The sequence below is a fragment of the Ceratotherium simum genome, chromosome 10 (genome assembly GCF_057802395.1).
Source record: "Ceratotherium simum simum isolate JZ-2026a chromosome 10, ASM5780239v1, whole genome shotgun sequence".
Taxonomy (NCBI): domain Eukaryota; kingdom Metazoa; phylum Chordata; class Mammalia; order Perissodactyla; family Rhinocerotidae; genus Ceratotherium; species Ceratotherium simum.
The window spans coordinates 10,976,625-10,999,914 of NC_141909.1; the positions used below are offsets into that span (position 1 = coordinate 10,976,625).

General features: G+C 37.5%; 2 protein-coding genes across 3 annotated transcripts in view; one reads left to right on the forward strand and one right to left on the reverse strand.

Moving 5' to 3' along the window:
* ITGBL1 (integrin subunit beta like 1) overlaps positions 1 to 23,290 on the reverse strand; it is a 1,366,350-nt gene that overhangs the window by 309,713 nt on the left and 1,033,347 nt on the right. The window lies entirely within an intron of this gene.
* Positions 1 to 23,290, forward strand: part of NALCN (sodium leak channel, non-selective) — a 293,641-nt gene that overhangs the window by 71,320 nt on the left and 199,031 nt on the right. The window contains exons 7-8 of the mRNA XM_004423148.3: positions 19,615 to 19,757; positions 19,889 to 19,993. Coding sequence (XP_004423205.1) covers positions 19,615 to 19,757; positions 19,889 to 19,993 — 248 coding nt within the window. The remainder of the gene's footprint in view (positions 1 to 19,614; positions 19,758 to 19,888; positions 19,994 to 23,290) is intronic.

A 23,290-nucleotide genomic window follows, 5' to 3' on the forward strand; every position in this document is an offset into this window, starting at 1 on the left:
TGACAGGGATTTTGAAATTATCAAGTAATTTGGAATTTAAAATACTTTAATTATTATGCTGACGATTCTAATGGAAAAAGTGGACAATATGCAACAACAGATGGGTAATGTAAACAGATGGAAACTCTAAGAAAGAATCAAAAGGAAATGCTAGAGATCAAATACACTCTAACAGAAATAAAGAATGCCTGCCACGGTCTCATCAGTAGACTAGACACAGCCAAAGCAAGAAACATTGAGACTGAGGATATGTCAGTAGAAACTTCCCAAACTGAAATGCAAAGAGAAAAAAGAATGAAAAAAATGGAACAGAATGACAAAGAACTGTGGGACAATTACAAAAGGTCTATCATACATGTAATGGGAATACCACAAGGAGAAGAAAGAGAAAGGAGCAGAAGAAATATTTGAATTAATAATGGTTGAGAATTTTCCAAAATTAGTGTTGTACACAAAACCACAGATCAAGGAAGCTTGGACAACACCAAGCAGGTAAGTACCAAAATATCTACACTTGGGTATATCATATTCAAACTGCAGAAAACCAAAGACAAAGAGAAAATCTCAAAAGAAGCCAGAGGAAGAAAACACCCTACCTATAAAGGAACAAGGATGGGAATTATATTGGACTTCTCTTCTGAAGCCATGCAAGCAAGAAGAGAGTAAAGTGAAATATTTAAAGTGTTGAAAGAAAGAAACCCAACAATCTAGAATTTTGTATCCAGAGAGGTTATCTTTCAAAAGTAAGGAGATATAAAGACTTTCTCAGACAAATAAAATCTGAGAGAATTTGGTGCCAGCAGAACTGCTTTGCAAGAAATGATAAAAGAAGTTCTTTAGAGAAGGAAAATGATGTAGATCAGAAAGTTGGATCTACAGAAAGAAGAAGAGTGTTGGAAAAGAGATATATGAAGGTAAATAAAATATTTTTACTTTTCTTAACTGATCTAATAGCTGTTTGTTCAGAATAATAGTAGCAACAATATATTAGGTGATTATAGCTTATGGATAGTGAGATGAATAGCAGTGTTATAAGGGAAAGGAGGAAAGGAGGAAAGAAGAGGGAATACTGTATTAAAAGTTACCTCTACTCTCTATGAAGCGATACAATGTTATTTGAAAGTGGACTTAGATTAGTTGTAAATGTATAATATAAACTCTAAGGCAACCACTAAAAAATTTTTTAAAAGAAATATAATTAATATGCTAAGAGAAGAGTAAAAATGTAATCATATAAAATGCTCAATTAAAACCAGAGAAGGCAAAAAAATTAAATAAAAGAAGACAAAAAAGAAAGAAAGAACAAGTGCAATGAAAAGAAAACAGTTACAAATATGGTACATACTAATCTATATCTATAATCACATTAAATGTGAATGGTATAAATATACCAATAAAAAGACAGAGAATGAGAGAGTGGATAAAAAACCAATACCCAACCATATGTTGTCTACAAGAAATCCACTTTAACTAAAAACAAAGATAGATTAAAAGTAAAGAGATGGAGAAAGATATACCATGGTAACACTAATGAAAAGAAAACAGTAGAGACTATATTAATTTCAGACAAAGCTGACTTCAGAACAAGAGGTATTATCAGGGAGAAAGAGAAACATTACATAATTATATGGGAGTCAATTCTCTAAGAAAACATAACAATCCTTAATGTGTATGCACCCAACAACAGAGCATCAAAAATAGTCCTTCCCAACTTGAGATATAGATTCAATACAATCCCAATCAGAATTCTAGCATGTTGTCCTGTGGATATCAACAAACTGATTCTAAAGATTATATGGAAAGGTAAAAGACCTAGAATAGTGAACACAACACTGAAAAAGAACAAAGAAAGTGACACTACTCAAATTCAAGATTTAATATATAACTACAGTATCAAGACAATGTGGTATTGGTGGAAAAAAGAAACTAGATCAATGGAACAGAACAGACAGCCCCGAAATATACCCACACAAATACAGTCAACTAGTCTTTGACAAAGGAGCAAAGACAATTCAGTAGAGAAAGGATGGTCTCTTCAACAAATGTTGCTGGAAGTACCGGACACACACATGCACGAAGATGACTCTGGTTACATCCAGTAACATCTAGTTACACTGTTCACAAAAACTAACTCAAAATGGATTACAGACCTAAATGTAAAATGCAAAACTATAAAACTTCAAGAAGGTAACATAGGAGAAATATCTAGGTGACGGCAACACCAAAGGCATGATACATGAAAGAAAAAACTGTGAAGTGGACTTCACTAAAATCAATAACTTCTGCTGTGAAAAAGACAATCTTATGAGAATAAAAAGACAAGCCACAGACTAGAGAAGATATTTGAATAACACATATCAGGTGATGGAAGACTTGTATTCAAAATATACAAAGATATCTTAAAACTCAACAATAAGAAAACAAACAACCCAATTTAAAAATGGCAAAATATATGAACAGACATCTCACCAAATAAGATAAGCATTTGGCAAATAAGCATATGAAAACATGCTCAACATCATATGTAGTTAGAGCATTACAAATTAAAACTAGGTACCATTATACACCTATCAGAATGGCTCAAATCCAAATCGCTGACACTGCAAAATGCTGGTGAGGGTTTGGAGCAACAGGGACTCTCATTCATTGCTGATGAGAACGCAAAAGGGTACAGCTGCTTTAGAAGACACTTTGTCAGGTTTGTTTTTTTTTTTTACAAAGCTAAACATAATCTTAATATATGATCGAGCAATCATGCTCCTAGATATTTACCCAAATGAATTGAAAACTTATATTCACACAAAAACCTGCACACAAGTGTTTATAGCAGCTTTGTTCGTAATTGACAAAAACTGGAAGCAACCAAGATGCCCCCCCATAGGGCATAACTTGAGATAAACAAACTATGGTACATCCATATAATGAAATATTACTCAGCAATAAAAGGAAATAAGTTGTTAAGCCACCAAGAGACACAGAGGAACTGTAAATGGGTATCAGTAAGTGAAAGAAACTAGTCTGAAAAGGCTCCATACTGTATGATTCCAACTATATGACATTCTGGAAAAGGCAACACTATAGAGACAGTAAAAAGATCAGTGGTTGCCAGGGTTTCAGAGGAGAGGGGTGAGAGTTGAATAGGCGGAGCACAATGGATTTTTAGGATGGTGAAACTATCCTGTATGATACTGTAATGGTGGATACATAACATGAATTTGTCAAGACCCATCTAACTGCACAACACAAAGAGTGAACCCTACTGTAAATAAACTATGGACTTGAGTTAATAATAATGTATCAACATTGGTTCATCAATTGTAACAAATATACCGCACTAATGCAAGATGTTGATAATAGGGAGTAGTGTGCAGAGAGATGGGATAGATGGAAATTTTCTGTACTATCTGCTCCATTTTTCTGTAAGCCTCAGACTGCTCTAAAAATGGTCTATTAATTATTTAAAAGTTAATTTATTACTATTCCCTCATTTTTATCTCACCTGTGTAAAGTTCTGGTTTACATTGGAAATGCTAAGTAGGAATACATAGTATCTTGCTTCCCTAGTAACACAGCTTTTAATACATGCAAAATATTTTTCAATCTTAGTATAATCTTAGTAAATCTAAAATTGAATCTGTGACACATCCAAAAAATAAATCTAAACCAGTTGAAAAACTGCATATTTAAGTATGTTTTTAGCCTTAGGAGTTTATGGAAGAAAGCAGACAGCAAATATATGAAAAAGTCTGTGAATGTTTTTGTATACATGTATCAATATGAAGGTATATGACAAAAAAATTCCCCGTGTGTAGTTTTAAATTTTTAACAGTTAATATTTCCTATTCAGTTGTAACTATTCAATTATAATATTAGTATGAATGATGTTAGAGCATGTCCTTGTTTTTAGTTTTATATCAATTTTTTAATTGATGTAATTAAATCTTTCATTTAAATCATGGAAATTTTGCATTTATCAAAATGCAAATAAGAACTTTATTTTTAGTTAAAGCCATATGTTATTTGTATTTCTTATCTCATATTTATTGTAAATTATATTTGGTCAATATCACTCAAGTATCTTTCTTCCTTCCTACTTAGACCTGAATCAGATTTTAATATGTCTCTGTGAACAAAAAAGTCAAGTTATTTGTTTCCAATGTTGATTGATCTTTTGATCTTGTGCTTATTTACTATTTCAGTCAGCTTTGCTATTAAAAATAAAACAAATTCTCGCTATTGTGGCTATTCTGAGTTAGACTGGCTAAGTTTACCTTAAAGTTAATTCTTATTTTCATTGCTTATGCATGACAATGCAGAGATGGGAACTATGTGTGTCCCCAAATATGAAGACAAGAAAAGCTGAGTTCTTTTTCCAAATACTTGGTTCTAATTTTGGACTATTATGAAATTCTAATGTCATAACTATTGATTCCTCCAAAATTACATGAAGTTCTGCTGTTTTTGCCTTGATTTCTTTTGATTATAGTTTCCAATAAATCTTTCAAAAATGGGTGACAAAGCTAAAACACTCTGAAAGAAACCATATTTCTGGCACAATATGTTTTTGAGAAAATTTAAAAGCTACTAACTAACATTTATTTAGTGTTTTAGTGGTGACCAGCAAGTATCATCATTGCCATAGTCTATCTATGGGAAGCTGAGGCCCAGCGTGGCTAACTGGCTGACCCAGTGTGATATAGATAGGAAGGAGAGGACAATTTGAATGTTGGGGAAGGTAACTGAAAGCTAATTGGGGCCTAGCATAGTTGTTTTAAGTCAACTAACGGAAAATAAATTTCCAGGAAGCTCTTTTGATCTGAAACCACAGCTCCTCAAAGGCAGAGGGGTAACAGGTATGTGTCATGACCTCTCCTTTGCTATCTCGGTCCCACCCGACATGGAAACTGCCCAGCACCAGACGCAGGGAGTGTTTTAGTTGGCACGTGGACTCAGCGTCCTTGGAACTGTTCTACTTTAATACCTAAATTTTCCTGCCAATGTCAGCATCTGGCCTTGTCAACACTTCTTTTTCCATTTGTGAGTACTATAGGTAAACCTTTCACCTCTCCTCCTCTACAAGTACTTTATATTTAGGACTTGGGCGTTTAGAAATTTTCTACATCTGAAGAAATACATTTCAACTAAGAATCTTTATTACTTATAAAGTTTAACTTAGAAAATATATATAAGCATATATATGCTGTTTTCTATATGGCCTTTGATCTTATTGGAAAACTTTAGTGCTACGGATAGTGATGAGGTTGAAGGTGACAGAGAAAGTGATTTCAGCAGTGACGTGAGGTTGTGGCAAAAGACTGCTTAATTGTTAAGAAAAAAAAAAATCTCAGCTAAAATTCAGCTCAAAAACAGAAGGTGACAAATACATTTTAAAGCGTTTAAAATGAAAGAAATCCTTCGTGTTTGCTCCATGTTCTGGAAGAGCAAATTAAAAATGTTTTGTTTTGTTGTTCAGTGCCACATGACAGTTCTCAAGCTGAATGTGTGTGGATCGTTAGTTGAGCCTGTGGACGAGTTGCGTGTAGATTGTCATAATCATGAGGTTACATCACAGACTATTGGGGGAAGCACTTGAATTAATTATTTTAGAAATATATTTTAGTAAAATTAAACATAATTTCAAGGAATAGAAAACGTTCGTAAATGTTTTATTCATTAGAAAGGTGACATCATCCCAAGTAATTTAATTCTAGCTGGTTTCGTTGCTCATTAAGCCTCTGTAATTCAGGATGGGCTTTCCTGCTAATGCTGGTTTATTGACTTTATTCACATTTCATGTTTGCAGATGCATTCAGCCTCAGTGACAGAGATTTATGATGTTGAGTCAAGATGTCCATCTTAAGAATAAACATCTCTCATTGGTGTTTGTTTTTATTGTCCTATGACAAATAGATTTACTCTATAATGACCAATGTTGGATAAAATTTATCATCACCACGGATCCAACTCTTAGGATTTGAGTGTAGAGTTTATGTGAAGAGGTAAATGATGAAGTGGTGTGGAGCAGTTTGGCGGGAGAAAAATATATTATAGAAAGTTACAGTGAATCTCACAACTGACCATTGGCTAACATATTTTAAATATATGGTTAAAATATATAAGTGATGTGATACCAGAGAGTGAGGACATTGCCAGGAGGGTGAAAGAAACTGAGAGTTCACCAAAACAAAAGATGATTTCAATGTAGATTTTGTCTTCAACAGTGACCTCAAGCTACAAGTTGTGGTTGAATTAGAGAAGCCGCCATGGTGTTTGAAATCTGGTTGTGGCCGTTTAGATTCCAGTGTTGAGACTACACCCACATGTGTCATGAGCCATTTAGCAGGTTTCTATTCAACACACTGTTTCATGGTCCAGACAGAATCAGAGTCATGAACAAGGACCACAGATTAGTCCGATTTCTTCTGTGTTTGTCCGTGAATATATTGAATGCCTCATTGTGATTCAGAGGCAAAACCTGGAAAACTTGCAAAACGTGTTGTGGTTTGTCTTGGAATAATTCAGAAAGTAGCACTATAACTTTTGCTGAGGAAAATTTTGTGCCATTTATTTCATTTAAAATATGTGATTTTTCTTTTTAAAATCTGATTAGTATACTTATAATATCTTATTCTCCAACTAAGATGTTTCCCCCTGGGATACATGTATGTACACACAGTCATCTTATAAAATTGGAGGAAGTAAAAAAGAAATAAGATTTATCTTCCAATGTGCAGTTGTTGAAACAAAAAACTGATACATATTAATGTAATGATACTATTGAGCTATCTACTATGTGGCAAATACTTTATGTAAACAAATGATGTCTTAGGATCTAGGCTTTTAGCCTTCAAAAATCTTTAAAGGTGAATAAAATGTCAAATTCAAATGTAGACTATTATAAATATAGTCCAAAAATGCATTTTTAGGTCTCTTCTTTGGCCTCAGATTGTTTAACCTCTAGACAGTTCATATAAGCCAAAGGAGAAATTTTGATAAATCTCACAACTGTTCCATTTTCCCCTATGTTAAGAAAGGAAATTCAATTCAGTTAAAAAATACTTAATAAATACAGTCATATGTGAGGCCCTGAGCTGGGCACTGCAGGGCAAAAGCCACAGAATCAGACAGACCGTCAAGTTAGAAAAGTGCTTCTCAACCAGGGATGATTTGCCCACCACGTGATACTGGGCAATGTCCACAAACATTTTTGGTTGTCACAACTTGGGGTTTGGGAGTGCTGTTGATCTCTAGTGGGTAGAGGTCAGGGATGCTGCAACGCACAGGACTGGCCCCCACAACAAAGCATTATCCCGCCCCAAATATCCCTAGTGCCACAGGTGAGGAACCCTGGCTTAGAGTGTCGGCTAACCAGTGGTGCACCTTGGATGGGTGAATTTATTTCCCATTGACACTTCAGGATTTAAATAACAGTGAATTCTACCTAAATTCAAACTGACAGTACAGCTTACCTTTAAGTGGCTTCAATGAATTCCTTCTTAAACTAAGCAAAGTTCTTTTTTTCTATTAGTCTTGCTTAATAAGAATATTGGTTTAATAAGAATATTGCACTATGGAGCAGTTCTAGAGCTTAAAGATAAAATTTAGTTGGAGAACAAGATAAGTTGCATGTAGGCAAATATAACAACAAATGAAAACCAGTGACGCAAACTCACTATGTCTTCAACAGGCTGTATTTCTAACAATGGAAATGTGCAAAGATCGATCTCTTTACATGCGTTCTCTTATTTGACTACCTTTCAGGATTGAATATTTATTTTTTTTTATTTTTATTTTTTTTTCAATTTTTTTATTGTGGTAAAATACACATAATATACAATTTACCACCTTAACCATTTTTTTTTTTTTTTTTTTTTTTTTTTTTTTTTTTAGCAGTAACATTGGTTTATAACATTGTAAAAATTTCAGGTGTACATCATTGTACTTCTATTTCTGCATAGATTACATCATGTTCACCACCAAAATACTAATTACAACCCATCACCACACACATGTACTGAATTATCCCTTTCACCCTCCTCCCTCCCCCCTTCCCCTCTGGTAACCACCAATCCAATCTCTGTCCCTATGTGTTTGTTTATTGTTGTTATTATCTACTACTTAATGAAGGAAATCATACGGTATTTGACCTTCTCCCTCTGACTTATTTCACTTTGCATCATGCCCTCAATGTCCATCCATGTTGTCACAAATGGCTGGATTTCATCGTTTCTTATGGCTGAGTAGTATTCCATTGTGTATATATACCACAGCTTTTTATCCATTCGTCCCTTGATGGGCACTTAGGTTGCTTCCAAGTCTTGGCTATCGTGAATAAGGCTGCAATGAACACAGGGGTGCATGTACCTTTGCAAATTGGTGTTTTCAAGTTCTTTGGATAAATACCCAACAGTGGAATAGCTGGATCATATGGTAGTTCTATCCTTGCTTTTTTGAGGAATCTCCATACTGTTTTCCATAGTGGCTGCACCAGTTTGCACTCCCACCAGCAGTGTATGAGAGTTCCCTTCTCTCCACAACCTCTCCAACACATGTTGTTTCCTGTCTTGTTAATTATAGCCATTCTGACGGGCGTGAGGTGATATCTCATTGTAGTTTTGATTTGCATTTCCCTGATAGTTAGTGATTTTGAACATCTTTTCATGTGTCTGTTGGCCATCTGTATATCTTCTTTGGAGAAATGTCTGTTCAGGTCTTTTGCCCATTTTTAATTGGGTTGGTAGTTTTTGTTGTTGAGATGCATGAGTTCTTTATATATTTTGGAGATTAAGCCCTTATCAGATGTATGGTTTGCAAATATCTTCTCCCAATTGTTAGGTTGTCTTTTCGTTTTGTTGATGGTTTCCTTTGCTGTGCAGAAGCTTTTTAGTTTGATGTAGTCCCATTTGTTTATTTTTTCTATTGTTTCTCTTGCCCGGTCAGATGTGGTGTTTGAAAAGATGTTGCTAAGACTGATGTCGAAGAGCGTACTGCCTATGTTTTCTTCTAGAACTTTCACAGTTTCAGGTCTTACATTCAAGTCTTTAATCCATTTGGAGTTAATTTTTGTGTATGGTGTAAGGTAAGAGTCTACTTTCATTTTTCTGCATATGGCTATCCAGTTTTCCCAACACCATTTGTTGAAGAGACTTTCTTTTCCCCATTGTATGTTCTTGGCTCCTTTGTCAAAGATTAGCTGTCCATAGATGTGTGGGTTTATTTCTGGGCTTTCGATTCTATTCCATTGATCTGTGTGTCTGTTTTTGTGCCAGTACCATGCTGTTTTGGTTACTATAGCTTTGTAGTATATTTTGAAATCAGGGAGTGTGATACCTCCAGCTTTGTTCTTTTTTCTCAGGATTCCTTTAGCTATTCGGGGTCTTTTGTTGTTCCATATAAATTTTAGGATTCTTTGTTCTATTTCTGTGAAAAATGTTGTTGGAACTTTGATAGGGATTGCATTGAATCTATAGATGGCTTTAGGAAGTATGGACATCTTAACTATGTTAATTCTTCCAATCCAAGAGCACGGAATATCTTTCCATTTCTTTGTGTCTTCTTCAATTTCTTTCAGAAATGTTTTATAGTTTTCGATTGTACAGATCTTTCACCTCTTTGGTTAAGTTTATTCCTAGGTATTTTATTCTTTTGTTGCAATTGTAAATGGGATGGTATTCTTAATTTCTCTTTCTGCTACTTCGTTGTTAGTGTACAGAAATGCAACTGATTTTTGTATGTTGATTTTGTATCCTGCAACTTGACCATATTCGTTTATTACTTCTAAAAGTTTTCTGGTGGATTCTTTAGGGTTTTCTATATATAAAATCATGTCATCTGCAAATAGTGACAGTTTCACTTCTTCCTTTCCAATTTGGATCCCTTTTATTTCTTTCTCTTGCCTGATTGCTCTGGCTAGGACTTCCAATACTATGTTAAATAGGAGTGGTGACAGTGGGCATCCTTGTCTGGTTCCTGTTCTTAGAGGGATAGCTTTCAGTTTTTCACCATTGAGGATGATATTAGCTGTGGGTTTCTCATATATGGTCTTTATTATGTTGAGGTACTTTCCTTCTATACCCATTTTATTCAGAGTTTTTATCATAAATGGATGCTGGATCTTGTCAAATGCTTTCTCTGCATCTATTGAGATGATCATGTGATTTTTGTTCTTCATTTTATTAATGTGGTGTATTACGTTGATTGATTTGCGAATGTTAAACCATCCCTGCATACCTGGAATAAATCCCACTTGATCATGGTGTATAATCTTTTTAACGTATTGTTGTATGCGATTTGCTAGTATTTTGTTGAGGATTTTCGCATCGATGTTCATCAGTGATATTGGCCTGTAATTTTCTTTTTTTGTGTTGTCCTTGTCTGGTTTTGGTATCAGGGTAATGTCAGCTTCGTAGAATGAGTTAGGGAGCTTCCCCCCCTCCTCAATTTTTGGAAGAGTTTGAGAAGGATAGGTATTAAGTCTTCTTTGAATGTTTGGTAGAATTCACCAGGGAAGCCGTCTGGTCCTGGACTTTTATTTTTGGGGAGGTTTTTGATTACTGTTTCGATCTCCTTACTGGTGATTGGTCTATTCAAATTGTCTACTTCTTCTTGATCCAGTTTTGGAAGGTTGTATGATTCTAAGAATTTATCCATTTCTTCCAGATTGTCGAATTGGTTGGCATATAGTTTTTCATAGTATTCTCTTATAATCTTTTGTATTTCTGAGGTGTCTGTTGTAACCTCTCCTCTTTCATTTCTGATTTTACTTATTTGTGCCTTCTCTCTTTTTCTTGGTGAGTCTAGCTAAAGGTTTGTCTATTTTGTTGATCTTTTCAAAGAACCAGCTCTTGGTTTTATTAATTTTTTCTATTGTTTTTGGTCTCTATTTCATTTATTTCTGCTCTGATTTTTATTATTTCCCTTGTTCTACTGATTTTGGGCTTTGTTTGTTCTTCTTTTTCCAGTTCCTTTAGGTGCATTGTTAGATTGTTTATTTGAGATTTTTCTTGTTTGTTGAGATAGGCCTGTATTGCTATAAACTTCCCTCTTAGAACCGCTTTTGCTGTATCCCATAAATTCTGGCATGTCGTATTTTCATTTTCATTTGTCTCCAGGTATTTTTAATTTCTTCTTTGATTTCTTCATTAACCCAGTCGTTGTTCAGTAGCATTTTGTTTAATCTCCATGTATTTGTGGCTTTTCTGATTTTCTTCCTATAGTTGATTTCTAGTTTCATACCTTTGTGGTCAGAAAAGATGCTTGGTATTATTTCAATCTTCTTAAATTTATGGAGACTTGTTTTGTGGCCTAATATGTGATCAATCCTGGAGAACGTTCCATGTGCATTTGAAAAGAACGTGTATTCTTCGGTTTTTGGATGGAATGCTCTGTATATATCTACTAGGTCCATCTGTTCTAGTGTGTCGTTTAAGGCCAATGTTTCCTTATTGATCTTCTGTTTGGATGATCTATCCGTTGGTGTAAGTGGAGTGTTAAAGTCCCCTACTATTAATGTGTTACTGTCTAATTCTGTTTTTATGTCTGTTAATAATTGCTTTATATATTTAGGTGCACCTACATTGGAGTGAGTCGATATTTACAAGTGTTATATCCTCTTGTTGGATTGTTCCCTTGATCATTATGTAATGCCCTTCTTTGTCTCGTTTTACAGTTTTTGTTTTAAAGTCTATTTTGTCTGATATGAGTACTGCTACCCCAGCTTTCTTTTCATTGCCATTTGCATGGAGTATCTTTTTCCATCCCTTCACTTTCAGTTTGTGAGTGTCTTTAGGTCTGAAGTGTGTCTCTTGTATGCAGCATATATATGGGTCTTGTTTTTTTATCCAGTCAGCCTCCCTATGCCTTTTAATTGGAGCATTTAGTCCATTGACGTTTAAAGTAGCTATTGATAAGTATGTACTTACTGCCATTTTTTAACTTTTTTTTTTTTCCCTCAGTGTTTTAGTAGTCCTTCTCTGTTCCTTACTTCTTCTATACAGAATTGGTGGTCACTTTAGTTTGACCTCTGTCTGAAAGCTGTACTCTTTAACTACCCTCCTCCCTCCTTTTATCTTTTTGATATCATATCCAACCTCTTTTTTGTGCATTTGTATCCATTACGTTCTAATCGTGGAAATAGATAATTTTTCCTATTTGTGGTCTTCTCTTTTCCCCTTAAATCAGTCCCTTTAACATTTCTTGTAACACTGGTTTCTTGGTGACAAACTCCTTTAATTTTTGCTTATCTGGGAAAATTTTGATCTCTCCTTCCATTTTGAACGATAACCTTGCTGGGTAGAGTATTCTTGGCTGTAAGTTTTTTCCTTTTAGCACTTTAAATATATCATGCCATTCTCTTCTAGCCTGTAAGGTTTCTGCTGAGAAGTCAGCTGATAGCCTTATGGGGTTTCCTTTGTATGTAACTTGACATTCTCTTGCGGCTTTTAGGATTCTCTCTTTATCTTTAATTCTGGACATTTTGATTATGATGTGTCTTGGTGTGGGCCTCTTTGGGTTTATCTTGTTTGGGGCTCTCTGTGCCTCCTGTACCTGGATGTCTGTTTCCTTCCTTAGGTTAGGGAAGTTTTCATCTATTATTTCTTGAAATAGATTCTCTGCCCCCTTGTCTCGCTCTTCTCCTTCCGGGACACCTATAACACGGATGTTAGTGCGCTTGATGTTGTCCCAGAGGTCCCTTAGACTGTCCTCACTCTTTTTAATTCTTTTCTCTTTTACCTGTTCACCTTGGGTAATTTCTTCTAGTCTTTCTTCCAGCTCACAGATCCGTTCTTCTGTATCCTCTACTCTGCTTTTGAGTCCCTCTAAAGAGTTTTTCATTTCCAGTATTGTATTCTTCATTTCTGATTGGTTCTTTTTTATATCTTCCATTTCTTTGTTGACATTCTCACTGAGTCCATCTATTCTTCTCCCCAGATCAGTGAGCATCCTTAACACTCTTAGTTTGAACTCTCTGTCGGGTAGGTTGCTCATTTCTGTTTCACTAAGTTCCTTTTCTGGGGTTTTGTCCTGTTCCCTTACTTGGAATGTATTCTTTTGCCTCTTCATTTTGCCTCTTTCCCTGTGCTTGTGTCTACGTATTAGGTAGGTCACGTCTCCTGCTCTTGGATAGGTGACCTTATGTAAGTGATGGCTTAGGAGGCTTCCAGTGTGCTTCCCTCAGTTCTCAATGTTCCAGGGGTGACCCCTATGTGGGCTACGTGTATCCTTCTGCTGTGGCCTGTTTGCTCTCCCTGTAGGCGCCCAGGGAGGCTGAGTTATGCTCCTGGCCAGCTGTTGTAATGCTCAGCTGCTTGTAGTTGTTGTGGGCCCTTCAGTCTCTTTATCAGCTGTGGGGAGCCCCAGCACAGTTGGCTGCAAGTTCTAATACCACATTTGTGTTGCAGTATTTCTTTTAAGTGAGTAGGCCCCCACCGTGGCAGGTTGTTAGGCTCAGGGCCTTACAATTGCTGTAAACCTCTAGTCTATTAGGTCTCTTGTCAGCTCTTTGAGGATTGCAGCTGGGTGGGGCTGGCCTCAGGCACAGGAGCACCCAATTGTTTCAGGTTTTGGAAGATGGAGCAAACCTCCTATGTGGGTCTTTGAGAAGCACAAGTCTTCTGCAGCTGACAAGCCCTGTTACCCACAGGTCCACACACACAGTCAACACAGTCCTGCCCCGTGTGAGCGCCCCGACCCCCCCAAGCGGACCCAGTCTCTCCACGGCGGGAGCCCCACACACTCTGCCACCGCCCCACACTCTCCACCCGCTCCTTGTGCACACCCTGCCCTGCTCAAGTCAGCTCAGTTGCCAGGCTGCAGAGAATCCAGTCACCAATCTATGCAGGCCCACACGTTGCCTGAGGGCTTGTTGTTGGGTGGGGCTAGTCTCTAGGGTGGGCTGCCTGCCCTGGCTGAGCTGGATTAAATCGGTGCTCTAGTGGGTGGAGCAGACCCTGGGCTAGCAGGTCTCAGGGAGACCCCCAATGGCGTCTGTGTCAGCACGCTCACACCAGGCCACAACAATGGCCGCCGCCAATGTCCCAGTCCCTGGAGAGGTCTCACCCCTCACCGAGATGCACTCAGGGCCTATTAGGTGAGTCTCTTGTCACCGAAGCACTGTGCACCTTTCTTTCTGGTGATTTTAGGATGCTTTCTGGAACGGGTGAGTTTGTGCGCGGGCCCTTTAAGAGCCAGTTTTAGTTTCTTTGTGAACCGGGTTTTCTGGGGGTGCTACCCAATGCTTTAGTAGCAGGCAAAGTCAGATATTATGCCGCTGCTCTCGCTTGTGCTGGGTCCACAAAATGCCCACAGCGGGGGCGCTCCCCGGCTCAGGACCCCGCGCCTCCAGGGAGGCTGCGTACCTGTGAGCTGCTCCCGGTGGCCGTGAAGCTGGCGGCTTGTGAAGGTGGCGTTTTTCCTCTCCAGAAGGGAGTCTCTGCCTCTTCCACCCCAGTTAGGATTGTCCGTTGTTGCAGGAGTTCCTCTTATCCAGTTTTCAGTTCTGTCTCAGGGGTAATTTTTCCACGAGTAGTTGTAAATTGGCTGTGTCCACGGGAGGAGGTGAGTTCAGAGTCTGCCTACGCCGCCATCTTGACTCCGCCCCCCAGCTCAGGATTGAATATTTAATCAGTGCAACTGTAGTTGAGAAAATAAGCATCCATTTGGAGTTTAGGATGAGGATTATATCTTCCACAGTTCAATCTGCTGGTTAAGAGCTGTGCACTGAGGCACCGATAGATCACAGCCATTCATGTGAGTGGTGGAGGAAGATGCAAGTTTCTTTTCCCTTCCAACTGAGGGGGCTGCTCACACTGCACTGAGGTAGAGGTAAAGTCAATCAGCTGATCTCCGAAAAGGGTGAGATCCGGTCAGAGTCAGCTGCAGGGACAGAAAGAGCAACTTATTCTAAGTTTGAGGGAAACCGATGTTCTTGAGTGAGAAAAATATCGTCACTTTGCCCTCCACTAATGAGATTCTATTCCCAGGTGGGAAGTGAAGCCAGACAGTCAGCTCAGTTTCATAAAAAGTGCATCAGGTTGGAAAGGTTAAAGGACCAGAGAAGAAGACAAGTATCTGTAGCAGGATGACCTAGGTAGAAAGAGGGGTGACTCACTCAACCTGCTGTAGGGACTATTTCCGGACTCCTGTGGCTTGCTGTGCTTTGCAAAGCCAAGAGCAGATTCGACAGGGACTGAGCCGTAGCCAGCATCCAATGGGATTGGTCCTTGCCTGACCTGGGATGGGGCTGCCCCAGGAGGTGGTGTGTTCCCTATCACTGGAGGGGTTAAAATTCAGGAACATTGCCCTGAGGATCCAAACATTGAGAGAGAGGATAGAATGAATGGTCCTCAGAGGAACTCGCTTGGTTCTATTAGGAATTGTGAGTGTGGGGTGAAGGTGATTGTTCAGACTAAGGCCTGGTGTACTTACTCATTCTTATTCAACTGTCTCAAGCCTATATCACCAACTTTAACTTCCCACATGCTTTCACGATAGATCGGGTATCGCCATCATTAGAATAGCGCCACAGATATTTTGTGTTTGGAGAGGAGTTCAATGTTGGGACCCCAGGTTAGTAACTTGTTATTAATTAGTGTCACAATTTTGTGGCCCTGTCATTTCAAAGTTGAATGACTCAATGGTGTTATATAACCTATGTCTAGAAGAAACAAAATGGGATGCTCCCAGGACACAGTCAATTTCTCACTTTTTTTCATGGCAAAAGAGTCAGCGGAAGGCAGCCAAGCAGTAAATATAATCCTAAAGATAGTGAAAACAGATGGGAATATAATTTTGTTCAGAGATATAAAAAAATATCCTCTACTATGTCTCAATACACGCAGCCTGTAGAAAGTTCCAAGGTATTTATTTTCTAAATGTAGACTTGTGGGTCTTCTTATCTAATGAATCAAACCAATGGGAGAGGTCAGGAAGGATGAATGAAATTAGGAGAATTGATGAGCTGAGTAGTATTTTTGTGACTTTGTTTCCTGTACAACTTGAATTTGTGCTTTGAGAGTCTGGGGTCTAAGAAAGTGGTGCTGTTCCAGGAGCTTCCCAGAGAGATTTTGGGAACAGGCCTCATTATTCTCTAGTAAGAGAATGTATTCTAGTCCCAAGTGCTATTGTAGAATCATGATTCATTTAACAAAAATGTGGTCTTTACAGCTAGAGATTTTAGTTTTAAAATTAAGATGGAGTAAAAGTATTCTGGAGTGTATCCAGAAAAGATATTTCGTATGTATCAATATAATATTTTCTAGAAATTTCCCATACTGGATCAAACAATAGGGGAAGACTTTCCTGTTTATATGTAGCATGGACTTTTAAGTTTATATATGTATATGTGTTTTAAGTGAATTTTGAAAATCAGCAAAACATAAAGTCAATTATAAAATAGTTCTCTTTGTTTCCAAATTATCTGTGCAGTATTCACAGTGAGGAAGAGTTGATAAAAAAGCAAATGTTTGAGACAGGGCTTCATATGTCTTAATGCTATGATAATTGTTTAATTTATCAACAGTTCTTGAGTGCTTCTCAATGCCAGGTCCAGAAGTGAAAGATAGAGTCTTAACTTAGAGTGCTCACGCCTAGTGAGGGAGACAAACAGGTTAGCAGAAGTCAGTGTGGTAAGTGACATGATGCAGTACTCCCCTCTCTAGGGGGACTGAGGGCAAAGGAAGTGAGCTGGGCTGGGACAGCCCCAGAGGGGTCAGCTAAGGACCAGAGAGAAACGCTGGGGGGTGGGGGGGCAGCCAGAGAGAGCAGGATGTGCAAAATAAGTGTGAGTGGCTACAACATCTTTCTGAGGGTTGTACACTTCCCAAAGAAAATAAAAGGATCATAAATTTGATTTTTGCCATTTTAAATATTGGTCAGCAATTGGAAAATCTTCAAAAGTGATTTTCTTTTCATACATTTTGCAACTCAAGAGTAGAAAAGTCATGAGGAAGGACTGTCTTATTCAATTGCCTTTGCTCCTGCAGCTCTTAGTAACATCTTCAAAGCCTTTGGCCTGGTGTAGTTCACATATAGGGGAACACTTTTTTCAGTAGTCAGTGTTTTCCTGAGGAGTTTTTTGGTTACATTTTCACAACTGTCTCATCTCTTTGTATCAACAAACTCTGCTCTTTGAGCTGTGCTGCAAGTTCCTGCTTCTTTCCTTTTTTCTGTGTCAAATTAAGAAAACTGGAGTAAAAGTTCGAGATTACTCGTTGAATGTACTATTTTTTACTTAATTCCAAGTAGCATCTTCCCTGTAGATGTAATAAAGAAAGAGGTGGGCAAGTTAGAGGAAGGATAATTTTCAGTGTTCCTTTCAAATTTAATCTTATATTGACAATCCCCACAATTTTACCTGGAAATGCTCAATTGGTAAAACCATTACACTTTAATGGTAATTCATAATGGATTTCTGTAGCCACTTTTCTGTTTTAGTTCAAATAACTTGAAGAAAATAAGAGACATAAATGACTTGTTTTATGTTAAATTGTCTTTCATATTCACACCACAAAAGCAAAAATGTTGTACATTTTTAGTACATTTGAATCATTAATGGAAATGATAATTTCTGTTGACATTTTATTTTTTGTATGTGCTGTTCTTTTCCGAATTTTTCTCTTTAAAGTCGTCTTCTTGCGTGAGTTCCTCACTGTACTTTATAAGCTTAGCCATCGTAGTCCCTCAGAAAAAAAATAGACTTCATTCAAATTGAGGATCGTAAGAGAAAAGAAGCTCTCTTTCAAGTCCCAGTCTCAAGCAAGAGAAAATACAAGTAACATGGTAGAGAGAAAAAGAGTAAGACCTGGGCCTGATGTGAGTTCAGTTTCTGGCTCCATCACTTTCTACCCCAGACAAGTTCATTAACTCGTGACCTTCACTTTCCATTTTGGTAAAATGTGATTGATAATATCTGCCCTTAAACCTGCCTCCTCATCTACCTGCCTAATTAGACAGAGATTTCCTTAGCGTTAATTGTGTAAAAGAACCTTGAAACTAAACATGTCTTACAAATGCTAGTTGTGATGGCAACAACTTACCAGTGTATAAAATATGATTCTTAAAATGAGAGGCAGTACATATATGAAGTTATATCTTATATAAAGTACTTAGCACAGATTAGTGCAGAATAGACATTCACCAAATAGAAAGACACTTTCCTTCTTTCTCTCAGCTTTTCTTTCAAGCCTCTTTATTTCCCATGTGTCCCCATTTACTGCAGACTTTTCTGCTATTCTGCGTGCTTTGGTGTTTGTTGATGCTCTGATTATTCTTCCTGCATGGATAGGCGCAGAGAAACAGTCAGTCATCAGCCAACTTTAGTAAACCTCTTCTTAGTTTAGACATTTGATTGTATGCATATTCTAGTTTTAAATTTTTGTCTGATTAGAACATATATGGGTAGATTTGGGTTTTATATCCTATAATAATTTAACTCATTTATAGCAGTGGAATTTATTGAGGTGCAAATGTTTACCAGTTTTATGAATAACAACCTGTATCATATTTGTTTTATCAACAACTTTAATTCAGTACTATACTATTTATTTATATGTCTTCTCACAAAATAATTTTAAGCAATTATTTTCAATTTTTATAATAATAATACCTATAATTTATTAAGTACTCACCATATGCCAATGCTTTACAGATATTAAATCATTTAATCCTCACAACACTATGAGGTATGTGTTATCTATTTCCCCATTTTACAGATGGGGAAACTAAGCCACAGAAAGGATATCAGGAGGCATGTTATCATCACAGTTAAATATGCAGGTCCTTGTTCCAGAATGACTGGGTTAATCTAGTTCCCCTATTATTATCTGTGCATCTTTAGGCAAATCACTTACCCTTTGTGTGCTTTAGTTTTTCCGTCTGTAAAATGGGGAAATAATAACAAATACCTCATGATGTTGTGAGGATTAAACACTATCTTCTCTCTGAATGACATGTTAGGTCTTCTTAACCATATGTTCAAAAATCTGCCCACATATTGTTCACTTGTTTTCTTTCCATTATCAGTAGTATTTTCAATGAGAAAACTCTCCCAGAAAATTCAAAGTACTGCTTGATGATTTACTCTGTTACATTTTGGTGTTTAGTAAACAGCATGGAATCCAAAGACAGGCTCCAACATACTGATTTTTGGACCTAAGATACTTCAGTCTTCCTGTGAGAGAGTGATTTCAAATGAAACCCAGTTCTCAGATTTATTTCATTTTGGTTAAAACTATAACAAGTGCTTTTCAGCACATGGAAAGTGTTAAGTCCCAAGTGGCAAGCTTACATCATACACATTATTTTTTATTATATCTTTACTTGGTCTGAATGTTCGCTTCCTTTTCCACATTGTTAAATGCATTTAACAGCTAAAGATATAATATAAAGTTTTTTTATTGCTGCTATCTTGAAATTTCCCTGACTTGAAGTCAGAAATTACTTTATCAAAATCCTGAGAATAAGAACAATAAAATGTTGCATGCGATTTTAGTCCCTTGAGAAGCGCTTTTGTCATTGAAAAAATGAGCATGGATAAAAATTGATTGTTGTTCTGAAAATTTTTTTCTCGTTCCAAGAGTCCACCATAACTCAGTCTGCTCTCCTGTCTCCTGACAGGCACCAGCATATTCACAGTCTATGAGGCCGCCTCCCAGGAAGGCTGGGTGTTCCTCATGTACAGAGCCATCGACAGCTTTCCCCGCTGGCGTTCCTACTTCTATTTCATCACTCTCATATTCTTCCTTGCCTGGCTCGTTAAGGTACTGTAAAACTTCATCCTAATAAAATCTATGTTTTCTGACAGTTTCTGCAGATCTTTTGATTATTTTCTGTTGCCCTCCACTTCCTCGTTCCCAGGCTTTGGTAAATATGGTTTGTAATTCTCTTTCAGAATGTGTTTATCGCTGTCATCATTGAAACATTTGCAGAAATCAGGGTACAATTCCAACAAATGTGGGGGTCGAGAAGCAGCACTACTTCAACAGCCACCACCCAGGTACAGTTTGAATTGTCTAGCCAATTCACTACAGATGAAATAATATTAATATTATTCAGTTTTGACAAAGAGCTTTCAAACTTCCGTGAAATATTTTTTTAAATGTTGTCTAGGTTATGTCATAGATGGCATGTAGGAAAGCCTTCCAAGAATCAACCACATTTAGTTCTTATTTCTTCTTTCATCTCTTTTATTGAACTGTGAGAAAGAATAAAGTTCCAAGTCCAGTCTGACATGTCTTTTAAATTGAGTGATAACCTCTTGAGGGGCGTGTTTTCTGCTATAGACATTGGGAACTAAATGGAACATAGAAGTATGAACACAGCACAGAATTTACATTCAATGTTCCTGAGAGATGACCTAAAATGTCTTCAAAACCATATAGTGCTTATAAAGTAACTCTTATTTATAAAACCACATCTTGAAAAGTAGTGTTGGGAAGGGCCGCCAAATCAGCCAGCAGTTATCATAGAGTGAAATGTGAAAAGACTGAAAAAAGTGGTGCAAAATTGTTTTGATGCAAAATTGTATTTAATCAGGAAGAATAAGTTGGTAATTCAGAGGTAATGGGGCTAGGTATTCAGGAGAGGTAATCACACAGAGAATCATGAAAAACCTTCATTAAGAAAAATGCTGTGGCTGAGGACCTGGTTGCTAGGCAACCAAAGCTCCTGCAGCAGTCTCTTGGTAAAACACCACTTGGGCTGCCTGGCAACAGGCCGTGGGGCCCCGCCCAGCCCCTTGCCAGCCACTAGGCAAGTGGTCGGATGCTTTGTGTGTGTGGAAGGGAGAGACATCATTTGCCATGCTTCTGTTATGTTTGTAAAATCAGACAGAACTATGTGCACAAGGACCTCTGGTTAAATGATTTAAAACACTAAATTACAAGTTTCTAATTCTAATAAAGCAGATAGGCTTTGAGGACATAAAATGAAGATGGTTATTATATTGTAAAGCACACAGCTGTTCAGAAATGAAGTCATTTCTTGCCTTTCTCTAGGGACATTTGCAGTTTTCCTATATGTTATCCTCATAGAAGGACTAAGAGGGTGCCAGGCTTGGTGGACTTGTTGATCTCTTAAGTCTGCGGACTTTCCAGGAGGGCTGTATGTGTGGAAAGAAAATTATACACATTAACAGGATAATGAAGGGGCTTTCCAACATCTTGGGCAATAATTCAGTAGGAATTGGCTCTGATATGGACTGTTCAAAGGGAAAAGAGAGTCTGTGATGAGAACTGTTTTTTTTTAAAATAACAAAGCAACCTGCCTCTGAGTCACAGCATAGAAAAAAAGTTACAGAAAAATTAATGCCAAGGGTCTTCAAGAGACCATAATACAACATATAACAGGAAAACAAACGGAAAATGCTATGGAAAATTTCAGATTAGTAATCATTAGTTTGCCTGAACTCTGATGGGGATGGTGACTTTCATACCTGCATAATTATTAGATGTGGGTCACTTTCCATATGCTCAGTTATGTGTTGGGTTACAGTGCAAGAGATTCATACATCCGTAATATAATGGCCCCATATAGTAGGACTACCCATGCCACAAGTTCTTAGGGGTGTTGCTCCAGAATTGGATGTTGGGATGAGCAGATGCGCTAGTAGGAAATATCCTGGGCATAGCATCTCCCTAGTCCAGACCATTCCTCTCCTTAGACGCTTCACCTCAGATATCCGTTGCGAGTCAGGTGGTCTTCTGATTTAGGTGGATTCCTGGGAGGGACAGCTGATCTCACTTTGCCTGGAGTAGAACTGAAAGACTGCTATCCCTTAGGACCACACAAGTTCTGTACAGTGATAAGAGACACCAGGCAGTCTCCGGCAAGCAATACATACCTAACTTCTATACGTGAATCACGGTCCAGTAGTTCATATTGAGGGGTTGGTAAATAAATATTCTGATTGTCTAAAGAGAGCAATAATTTCTGGGTCTTGAACTCTCTCTAGTTGAGCATGCTCGCTGGCCCATGCTTTCTGAATTAATATGCCCTAGTTAAGATGGAGGGCTGTTGAGGGTGGACTTGGTGTAGGATAAAAGGACACTGATAAGTTCTTTCTCCTGTGTGGTTCCATTGACATTCTTAGAATACCGGGTTCTACATGCCCAAACAGCTTCTGTATTAATGTGCAATGCTGGGTTAAAAAGCAGAAAGCCATAGAAGAAAAGACATGTGATCAAAAATGGAAAGAATTTCTCCACCATAAAAGACTATATGCAACTTAATGCTCAAAGACAATACTTTAGTAAAAATTTGTTTACTGCCTTTCAAAACCATTGATTTCCACATGAATATATGTCATTAAAATATGTGAGAAAGCAATTTAATGAGGCAGTGTTTGGAAAGGTCTATTCTATCATGGTACAATGGGGAGCTCCTTCTAATAAGAAACCATAGTGGTGGAATAATGCATTCATCATAGGAAACCACAAATGAGAATTACATTTTGTGAGGCTGCGTCACTGAATATGTCGTTTAATAATGAAATCAAGTCAAGTGTCCACTCTCATTATTTTGTGTAATAATGACTATTACTTATTTTTTTAAATGGTTAATTTTGAAAGAACCCAAAGAGCATAAGAATTTCAAAATAAATTTTAGATTTCCTCTGCATTACTATATGTGTATGCATGTCTTGAGTTTGGAATTTTAATCCAGTTGCTGGTGATGAGCCTAGTTACCGAGATTCTTTCTCTACCACTTCCCATTAAATAATCTGTCGTTGTTGATGAGGGTGATGATATTTTGCCTCTAGTAGGACAATCCCAAAAGCATTCTTAGCCCCTTTATAAATCAAGTGACCCTTTATAAAACCCCAGCGGTTGCAAACAGACAAGTCTGGGATAATTCTCGAGACTGAAGTCTCCATAGGTTCCCAAAAGATAGTACTAAGAGGAGAGTGCTCATGGAAATTCACTCATGTTGTCATTGGTAATAGTCCACTGATTCGCAACATCATATTACAATGACTGACAGATACTGAGAGCTGCACTAATCATGTGCTAATGGCTTTACGAGCATCTTATTTCATCTTCACAATAATATTGTGAGGTGGGTACTATTATTGTTTCTGCTTTGCAGATTAAAAAACAACAAGGATTGGAAAGTTTACCCTATATTACACAACTGGTAAGTGGTGGACCTGGGACTCAAAACCAGGTTGCTCAGCTGTAAGAGCCCTCAGTTTTGCTCACTGAGATCCTCGCTCCTTTTAATTTAGTTGTTACAGGCCCTGCTGTCAACACACTGTCTTTATTCTGGCCCCATGTGAACTTGTGTTTTCTTAAAA